The sequence below is a fragment of the Cydia splendana genome, chromosome 4 (assembly GCF_910591565.1).
Source record: "Cydia splendana chromosome 4, ilCydSple1.2, whole genome shotgun sequence".
In the NCBI taxonomy this organism is placed as follows: domain Eukaryota; kingdom Metazoa; phylum Arthropoda; class Insecta; order Lepidoptera; family Tortricidae; genus Cydia; species Cydia splendana.
In genome coordinates this window covers 19,116,992-19,127,847 of record NC_085963.1, presented here as the reverse complement: position 1 = coordinate 19,127,847, position 10,856 = coordinate 19,116,992, and the positions used below count along the sequence as shown (strand labels likewise).

The 10,856-nt window shown below is 39.4% G+C and overlaps 1 protein-coding gene and 1 non-coding gene across 2 annotated transcripts in view; one reads left to right on the top strand and one right to left on the bottom strand.

Moving 5' to 3' along the window:
* Nucleotides 1-1,029: 1,029 nt before the first annotated feature.
* On the bottom strand, nucleotides 1,030-1,101 carry Trnad-guc (transfer RNA aspartic acid (anticodon GUC)). Its single transcript has one exon. It is a non-coding gene; the product is annotated as a tRNA-Asp (tRNA).
* Nucleotides 1,102-4,007: 2,906 nt separating this feature from the next.
* The window catches only part of LOC134790174 (tyrosine-protein kinase Dnt), a 47,562-nt gene continuing 40,713 nt past the window's right edge, over nucleotides 4,008-10,856 (top strand). The window contains exon 1 of the mRNA XM_063760989.1: nucleotides 4,008-4,541. Within this exon, the coding sequence (XP_063617059.1) occupies nucleotides 4,451-4,541 (91 nt within the window). The 5' untranslated portion in view covers nucleotides 4,008-4,450. The remainder of the gene's footprint in view (nucleotides 4,542-10,856) is intronic.

Sequence of the window (10,856 nt, the reverse complement as noted above, 5' to 3'; positions counted from 1 at the left end):
ATATTAGTGCGACAGTGACAGTTGCGTTTCGTTCGCTACGGTGCGTAAACGATTGGCAAGTTGGCTACGCACCCGGATCCATTTGACTTTATTGACAATGGTTGTCAACTGCAAAGGTTTTTATAGATGGTATCAGCATAGGTTTCCTAAAAAAACAAGAATTTGACACTATTGGTAGGGTTGATCTTAGAATAATGATAAGCAGGGTTGTAAGAGAAATCTACACTGGCGCCATCTGTACAAAGCAGACCACAAAACATTTGGCATATTAGAACGCCATCTATTGCAGCTAGTAGTCTTAGTTACAAACAAAGATAAACTTGTTGTAAAAACATAACAGGTGGCAGCACTAGCTGCTAAATTTAGATCCAATTTTCGTAGTACACCGAGTACACCACATGTTCGGTAGATGGCGGTAACATTAAATCTCTCAGCTGTATTTGGCTGTAAGGTTTACTCGGGTAATTCCGAATGTCGAAAACTGTCGGACAATTCCGAAAGAGACTTTTATTATGATGGAATTAAGGGTGATTTTCATCTGAATTTCGGAATTATCCGACATTCGGTAATACCCGAATACACCTTATATTTAGGCATATTTAGGTTTCTTTCAATAATATTTTTAATTTTATAATATGTCAACCAGAAAATACTATTAATGTCCAAAAACTCCAGACCTTTAAACGATTATTCCTCGCAAACATCTATACATTAAAAATATAAAGGTATTCACGTCCAGCCAGAAAGACCACTCAACGATCTTTCAGTAACATTATCGACTGTTAATCTATAAAATTATAATAGCTTTAATATCGTCGGGTGACAAGCACAAGTCACTAACTAACACCATTGAAATTATTAGACAATAAACCGTGTTACAAGTGTAATAAAGTGCATTGTTACTTTAATTTTTTGATAGTACTTAGTGACTTTTGCTTGTCACCCGACGATATTAGCAATAAATTCGTATTAATAACATGGTGTACGTTCTGATTAAAATTGCAAAAAAAAAACAGTAAAAAAGTTGTTCTCTCCGGCGGGGAATCGAACCCCGGTCTCCCGCGTGACAGGCGGGGATACTTACCACTATACTACCGAAGACTTGACGTGGAAGTTGAATTTTATAGTTATTTGAATCGATTTGTAGTAAAAGTGAACTGATATAAAACTTGATAGATGAAGATGATGTATGACTATGTATTTCTATCGTTATTTCTAACTTATATGCACCTATATATTTGTAAAATGTATAGTTATTTAACAAAATATATATGTTTTTATTTACACAATACAATACCTCGGCAAAATTAAGCTTTACCAATATAATTTCTCTGAGTTAACTAATTGTACTTAATGGTCTTCTGAAATACCTACGAGCTACGTATAAATAATGAGATGTTATTTAGTACTCGTGCAGACAAGGGTAACTAATAATAAGCAAACAAGACTTGTTAGGACCGATCACAGACTTATTACAGAACTCGGCACCCTGTAATTTAGCTGGACTCTTATTTCAACCGCTTCATACCATGCCAACATCCAACCAGTATAATAAGAGCTCTGAATAAGCGTAGTTAATAAGACATCGCGGTCTTGATTACAGTGGTTATTTTGAGAATAATTTCCCTGGAAATTACGACAGAAACAAACAAGCCTATTTCGTCTCCATGAGTTTGTACGATTACGGTAGAAAATGATCTGATGTTGCTTATGTTAATTCAGGTTGGCATCCCACAAGATTATCGTCTGTTATCGGTTTTGCTTCATATTTATCTACCGAGAGGGGAGCACGTAGCGTAATTACATATGGAGATTGTTTTTAGTGTAAAAAATAAACTAGTTTGCTTCTTGCTACTTATCTATATCTATATGTATATTATATGTAGGTATAGTATATGCAAGTAGATACCTACTTATCTATTAAGCTACATGTTGACATACAATAATGTTTTAACTGGCTACAGAATATTACATATAAAATCAATAAGGGAAATTTAGATATGAGCGCCGATGGACATTTAGCCGGCGGCGGCGCGCCGGTCAAAATCGGTCGGGGGCGGCGGCGAATCGGCGGCGTGGCCTTGAAATACTTTTGATTAATGAAAAAATAATTCAAACCAAAATTTTACCGAAAAAACATGTTTTTGCTGTAAGAAAGTTATAAAATAAGTAAATTTTTCATTAACAAGCAAAATTGATCGAATAATGGTACGAAAAAAGTTTTATATAGCATAAACGGTATCTCGCAGCATCAGAGGCGGTCTTAATCTTGGTGAGACCCTCGTCGGAAGATCTTTGCGAAGCCCTTATCTTTTGTGCTAAGTAAAAAGTAGCGGATTGACTGTATCTGGGAAACGTCTAGTCGACATTCCAAAGAGTCGAAATGAGGAAAATTCAAGCTCCGTCATTAGCCAATATCGACCCAAAAAACCGATTTATGTCAAAAAGTGAGGCCTAAGGCCGAGCTCCACCTAACACCGAAGACCTGATTCCGACGTCTTTCCATGCGAGGCCAGAGCCTGAGCTGCAGGTAAGCATACAGCTTAGAATCGAACGCCAAGTATGAGCATAGCTGACGGCCGAATGCCCGGAGCGCTTCTATGCGAGGCCGAAGGCCAAGCTGCAAGAGAGCAGAGCTTGGAATTGAACTATTGGTCCAGTGTATGCAAGTCCGAAGGCCGCTAAAGACCGAGGCCATAGTGTTGAAGACCTGGAGCTTTCCTGCAGGTGCATTCGTGCGAGGCCAAAGGCCGTGCTGCAGTGGAGCTAAGATCGGAGAAGAACCAATGACCAGGCATTTTAAAAGCGAGGCCGAAAGTTAAATTCCAAACAGGGCCGAAAACTTACGAGGTTCCGATAGCGTCTTCTATGCGAGCGATGCGAGGCCAAAGATTGGGCTGCAAGAGAGCAAAGCATGAAATTTGAACAATGGCCAAGCTTAAATGAGTCATTTTCGATGCCCTTCCGTGCGAAGCCAACGGCCGGACCTTTGGGCGTGAAAACGCTTAATATCTTAAATTAACCCCTTTTTACACCTTTTAAAGACATTCAAACCATGCCTGCAATGATTAAATTCGCGGTAAATGATGGATGAGCTAGCCAGCTGGCAAAATTAGTTCGGTGCCTGTTCGTTGTCGTTGTTCGTTGCGTACATTTCGTTGCCCTAACACTAATAGCACGGAGCGATTACTAAACTGAAAAGTTTGAATTTACCATCAATGTTTTATGGACTTAAAATACCTTTTGAATGTCTATAAGCTATTCAGACTGGTGCCGTTAAAGATCTAAACTAGATAAAATATATATTATCTGATTCTGAAAGTAGTAGTATCTAACAAGGTCATGCCGATGCCACGCCGATAGCGCAGCGGCGGCGGCGGCGGCGGCGTGAAAATTTTGTCGGCGGCGGCGGCGCGCCGGCGCGGCGCTCATATCTAAAGGGAATATGCCTTCTTTAAATACAGTATACATTGTACCTACTAACTAAGATAATAAATTAATATAAATAATAATTGGTCGTTAACAAGCAACCTAACAAATAAAGTCTAAATTTAAAACGAAAATAAAAACAAGTTCGAAGTTTAAAAGAAATGTCTTCGTTTTTCATTTCTGACTACTGTTTCATTAATTTAATTGATTAGTGCATGTTTAGTCGTTCCATTTAGCGGTTCGGTTCGGTAGCAGCTCGTGGGTGGTCCCGGCGTGGTCCCGGATCAGACCTCATTAGAAGCAAATAAGAACGCTAACGGTTCTAAAGCCCTTCATCATCATTTGTAGGTACCTGCTTTGAATGTTTTAATTTAGAATTCGATTAGGTATATTTAATGAATCATTTTACAGTTGTGTTTTACACAAAATCCAAATCCAATCAATTTGGTTCATAATTTTTATTTTCAATTATTTTGTATTGACAACAGCGCCATCTAGCAAATATAAACAGAACTACGTTGACTCAATGCAAGCTCAGCGCACGTGGGACGGATTCAAAACGACATGAACACCGGTCCAAGGGGTGGGTGAATCGCCTTTGCCGAGATGCAATGCGATGCGAGCATCGTACGAAACGAAACGAAACGAAAACTAGTTTGATTAAAGCAGCGTTGCCAGGAGGTTGTGTTGCGCGTTTTAGTACAACAACATTGAAATTATCATTGTTTATAAACAAAATCCGCCAAGATAAGTTACCTGGACAATGTTTTTATGAATAAAGTTAATAACATTCGCTACTAAACTATATAATACCCGTGTTAGCAGTGTTTCTTGTGAATTTGTTACGTTTTATTCGAGTGTATAATCTTGTATCGCCGAGAACTGCTTCGTTGATTTGGTCGGACGGTGGTTGAAAATGTGAAACAAAATTTAATATTGTGTTGTTTGTGAACATTTGAGACTGAGATGAAGGTTGCCGGTATCGTTTATATATAAGAAACTGGACGGAAAAGGTGGAACGATGAAGTGGTATATTTTTGTGTTCTTGCTGCCCTCGTGTTTGGCTCATCTCAATGTTTACCTGAGCAGTGCAGAAGTATGGAGATTACTAGGTAAGTCAATTGACTCTAATGTGCTTAATGCACCTATTTGAAAATCAATTTCACTTGTTTCTCTTTGCTTGCTTGCTCTAGGCAATATAACCTACAAAGTTAAGCCGGTATTGTTGCTATTTAATTAATTTGGTGAAGTAACGAACAAAATAATGATGTAAATAGTGTAGTGTAGTTGTTTGTCAACACAAGTATCATAACACGGGAACGCTCTCATTGTTGACATAACCTCTATACTACACTGTGAAACATGTGTGAAACCATAATCCTCAGCGCATACCTACCTATATCCTGACTATGACCATGGACCAAAGAGTAAAGTTAGGTACGAATCCCTCTTATGCAGCTGTCAAAATGAACTAACTAATTATAAGTGGGAAAATAACTAATATTATCTTATCACGACGCCAAACGAAAGCAAGTAGATAGATACCTATATCGATAAAACGAAAACGTTTGATTACGCGCAATGTTAATTTGAATACCTATACTTGCTATACTACACCCCTCAGTGGCGGATTTGCCCTAAGGCCAAATAGGCCCGGGCCTAGGGCGGCAAGATAATAGGGGCGGCAAATTGTGACAAAAAATTCGCTGATGGTAACAAGAAATAACTCAAAATGTAGTCAATATGATGGGTGCTGCGAAAGAATGAATGAATGAATGAATGAAAATCTTTATTTCAGGCAACTAATGGCCCATACATAAATACCTTAAAACTAGCATACATATTAAGTATATAAAAATATATTTTATAACTAAACTTTAAAAAACTAAACACTACATATCACATTATGGCTGCGATGCATTACGCAACCCCGCAGTGTCAGGGAGCCGGCCGCGGAACCGCCGAAACTTGACACCCTTCGGCCAAAACTCCTCCTTGGTGAAGGTCGCTAGATGGTCAGTCGGAACGCTCACCACAAACGAATTAAAATTCGCATTGTGTCGAGATTCCAACTTCGCGACCCTCAGGATGAATCCGGTCTTCGTTTTCACATACTTTACGATGTCATCGACCTTCGTAAGGTAATGTAGACGGGACACATACAGCAGCGTCGACGGTGTTGCAGGACGCAGCAAATGGTTCGGTCCAGTCGGTGCGGTACCACACTGATTCTGACGAGCCGGTTTTCTTCTCTTCTCCAACTTCTTGAAACCGTCCTCGTCACATCGCGACTCCCTTAGAGTCGGCTGTGATTGCGAAAGGGGCGGTTACAGGGCCTGGGGCCTATGGCGGCAAAGACTGCCAACCAACCAACCTGCCAACTGACCAACTAGCCAACGAGTGTTGATTTAAATATGAGTAATAGGCACCCTCTGGCCGCTTGTAGACGTCCGTTATTTTCGCCGGACAATTGTCCGGGTTCGGCGACGATGTCTTGTTTTCTTGGGTGTAGCTGTCGGTAGCAACACACAAAACTGGACGTAGTCGCATAACACAGTCCGGTTTCCGGCGAAAATAACGGACGTCTACAAGCGGCCTCTGGTGTCGTAGAACTCGTAGACGTCTATAGGCTACGCGATGTTCTCTTAGCATCAGTTGGGCTGTTCGCCTGTTTGCCACCGCTTTTGACGTCCTGCCTGCCTGATTTAGGGTTGGTTGCACCAAACCGTCTGTCACCGTTAAAGCGTTTGCTAAATTTATTTGTTTGGGAAATTTTATACTTCCCTGCTGTTTGACGTTAATCAGTCTGTTAAATGTGGTTGGTGCAACTGGCCCTTAGTCAACACTTGACAGTGACGGTTTGTGAAGCCTAGCCTAGTGTCCAAGGTTGAAATTCCAATAGGCGTCCAGGTCTAGGTCCGGCGCGGAGGCGTTCCTCTGGGATTTCAAAAATACACCCGAGTAATCCACGCGCGGAAACAGCGGAAAGGGCATTTATGTGTGATAAGCACAATTAGGTACATTCATACCTACTTGTGTCAGAGTCATTGGTGTTTTTGTTTTGTTAGGTCCATCGTTGCATATCGTTGTCTTAGTACCTCCACAAGTCCCACAACCTAAGCTTACTGTGAGGTTTAGGTAGTAAATTTGTATAAGAAATCTTAAATTTAAGTCTGAAATTATTTTTATTTTACAATGTTATCACATATCACCTCCTATCACCCTTCTTTGACATTTTTTTGTCGCAAATTTAAAGTTCAATAACCGAGTTAGCTGTAATCTCGTTTCACACCAATTTTGTTAAGCAAAATAAGCTTCACAGCGGACAATCAAACAGGGCTCAGTCAGAGCCTTTATTTGAGTTCAGTTGACAAAGGTGCCTTTCAGAAACGTGTCGCGCGTTTTATTCGGAGAAGGCTTTTTTTTGTATTTTTTCTGTAAGGAGTTTCCTAGAAACGTGATCGGTTTTGGAACAGGCAGACGCAAGGTGCAAGTCTCATGCAACTACACTTGTATCTGCCAGACGGTCGCAGGAATTATTGACCCCATAGATATTTCATGTATTCACAACACATTTAGTTAAGGCAGTAAAACTAGGCAAGCTTAGGAACGGTACCTAGTACCTACTATAGTTTTTAGGGTTCCGTACCCAAAGGGTAAAAACGGGACCCTATTACATACTAAGACTCCGCTGGCCGTCCGTCCGTCCGTCTGTCACCAGGCTGTATCTCACGAACCGTGATAGCTAGACAGTTGAAATTTTCACAGATGATGTATTTCTGTTGCCGCTATAACAACAAATACTAAAAAGTACGGAACCCTCGGTGGGCGAGTCTGACTCGCACTTGTCCGGTTTTTTTAGGTGTGTGCTATCAAAATTACCGTATGAAATGCCGGATAATAATGATCATGCTTAATAAACTTATGTGTAGTTCTTTTTAATGCAAAAAAAGTGTAAATATAAGCTAGAAAGCGTTTATCACCACCCCGTTCCAAGATGAAACCGAGCAATTTTCATTTAAAACTTTTTACATTATGAAAGATAACTCAATACCTATATCATTTCATGAACACTTATAATAAGGATTTAATTACTTTTGTTATTCAGCGGACAACACGCAAACTAGACATAGGTAATACTACTTAATAGTACCTACCTAGTTTAGACGCGAGAGCCGAGTTACAACTCAACCAGCTTCAAACCTAAGCTTCCGGCATAATAATCGTGACTAAAGGATGACCCACGTTAGACCGGGCCGTTTCCGGGCCGGAGCTTCCGGCGCTTACTTTTCTATGACATGACAGGCGATCACGTGATGCTTTCCATAGAAAGCGATGCGCCGGACGCTCCGGCCCGGACACGGCCCGGTCTAACGTGAGTCATCCTTAAGACAGTCTTCCTAAGTAGGATAAGGATTAATAACTACAGTACCTACCGACCACTTTAAACTCGACTCAACCATGCGGGCGACTTAATCCTCCCAACTTAATCTCAGATAACTTATCAGTCCGGATTTAATTCCCTCCTAAGCAATTACTGTATGTAAACAGCGTGAAGAATTAAAATGTCGCTCATTTTTTTGGGAAATTTAATCTCTTCTTTTAATTAGGGGACGTCACAACAATATCCCTTCCCTCGTCATGTCCATTGAGATAAGGAATGACAGATTTACAAGCATGCGTCCGCGCAGGTATACGTGCCTCACATTAACAGTTTTTGTCCATTCCCTATTGTGACCTGCTGGGTAAAAGCACTTCGTCTTTGTCCCCGTCTCGAACATCTGCCTTGTTCTTGCTTAGAAATTAAAATCACAAAACAATAATGAGTTAAGAACGGTTTCTTGAAGGACGTACTCCATTTGTCACCAGTTGCGCTTACCTACATTGCGTTTGAACTATGTATTTGAAAGCACGAGAGCTAAGCATTAAAAGTGTACATAAATTTATTTGGAATTGAGTTGGTATATTTGTATACTATTTATAATTAATTTTATACCAACTCTGTAACTAAGCTGCTATCGAGAGAAATTTATAGCAAGAGTTTCTGTATCTGTCCAGCAAGTCTATATTTTACAATCTTTATGCCCCTCATAATCACCGTTTAAGAGTTCATTATTAATTATTTATGTGATGAAAATTGGACTACGCTAATATTTATAAGAAAACAAACCTACAAACCGTTCCTTGGCAACGGTATCACATTAGCGTTAATGAAATCGCCCACGCCGAATGTATTTTGATCGCGTTTAAAAAACAAATATACGCTTATAAGAAACAGTTTCACACATTCGTTTTGAAATGTTGGTAATTTATCGATAACGACACGAATATAAAAATTACCATATCTCACATCTTTATTCGATATCTGTAAATTTCGAACGGCATGTATGCTTGTATCGGCGGCCGGATCGGTTGGTGGTTAGTTGTAATTTATTTCTGTTGACATTTATGGAGATTCCATGGATCTCGGCCAATAAGCGACGCCTAAAGCCAGTTCCTAACACGTTTGAATATACATATCACCTTCCGAGAAATCACATTATTGCAAAACTAAACTTTTTTCGCGATAAATAGCTTTACTTATAAGTAAGGTATTGGTGGATGTTCAAACACCTACACATCTATAAAACTAAGCCTGCGATGTCGCCGTGGGAACGGTAACCCGATAATGCACATCACATTATTATGTAGAAATGTGTTCTTTCAGACGATCGCCAAAGCCAGTGACTATCGCGAGACATTAATAGTACATTATTGTCGAGGCTCGGAAGTAGCTACTTGCAGGCTGAGGATTCGTTTTAAACGGACGACCTTGGGAGTCCGTTTAATTGAATCCGAAGCCAGCAAGTAGCCTTCCAGCCGAGTCATATATAGTGCTTTTCTCAAAAATGGTGGAAGAAATATAAATATCATAGAAATATTTTACAAAAGCAACGTTGTTACGTATATATTTTCACAGAAGAAAGCCCTTGCCGCCTTTTTATTTTTTTAATAAAAAAATAGAAGTGTATTTTTCTGCCGAAAATACGCCAACCTATTTGAGACAACTAAATAGTCGCGGCACTAATCATCTGTTTGGCTGTTCAAAGGGCCTGTGCCTTCAATTGATATGGCCATTTCAACTTTTAAAAAGTTTGGAACTCGACAAATAATGGAATTTGTATGCGACATTGCAGTCCCAAAATCGAGACTGCAATGTTTTTAACTTTTTAATTTTTGACTGACCATAAACTAAGCGCTTCGCGACCTATTTTTTAGACGGCAAAGTCGACTTTGCCGTCCATTTTTGAGAAAAATACCTTGAAACAATTGCGCGAGGCTATTAAGATTGAAGACAGTCCAGAAATACAACGGCCGATACTAATATTGTGCGTTTATTTATGGGACCTGCTACGTGCTACATAGTTGGATAAGATCTGAATACTGACCATATTAAACTATAAATGTTAATCAATATTATACTTACGCCTAATTTCCGATAGATTTATTTTATTGGTGCAGAAATCGATTTTCCCCTCTAACGCCTAACATTGTTACACGCTCTTAGTTCCACAAACAAGTACGGTTATGTAAGATTAATTATTGCAGGTGCCTGTAATAATGAAAGTCTTTGCAGAATGATGATATGGTAACTTAGTGCGGAGAGGATGCTGGGCTGGGCGTATCAGACGACACCATGGTTTATGGTTACACGCTATCGTTCATCTGAATCCTTGTAGTCGGCGATGGTGCAAACCACAGGAAAATCGGGACACTAAATACTTTTAGGAGTCAAATCGATTCAAAATAAAAAATGAAAAAAAAATATTTGGAAACAAACGATTGCCGAAACTAGGTACCGAATTTGTAAAATGCAATATCAATTAGAACGTAGCGTATTTAGGTTTGGGATCCAACCTATTTTTTCTTTTGAAAATCGAACTTTTAGTGTTAAAACATTAAATAAACATTCAGTGTGGATTGGTTCCCGTTTGCAGAACTAAATCCTAATAGGTTCTTGTATCTACAACGTAACATAGTACTTAGGGCATACTGAAAATTCCTGGACTGGCCACTTAGAAAAAATAAGTCGTCTCATATATCAGAATCCAGAAACTTTCAGTATGGCCCACGTATTAATGTTTAAGGTCCTTGTATCTACAACGTAAAATATTAATATTTATTTAATTACTTAATACTTATTGTAGCTTTATTCATGAAAATATTAGTTGTTATATTAAATATATTAAAAACGGGTCACTCAAGTATAGGGAATGAAATCTCGCACCAAGATTGGTGATTCGAGATCTCGCACGAAAAATCTGAATCGCGATTGGGTGTTTCGAGATCTCGATCGTCAGACTTTCGAGATCGATATTTGACAAAGTAATTAAAAATGTGTTATTTAAAAAAAACCGGGCAAGTGCGAGTCGGACTCGCTCACGAAG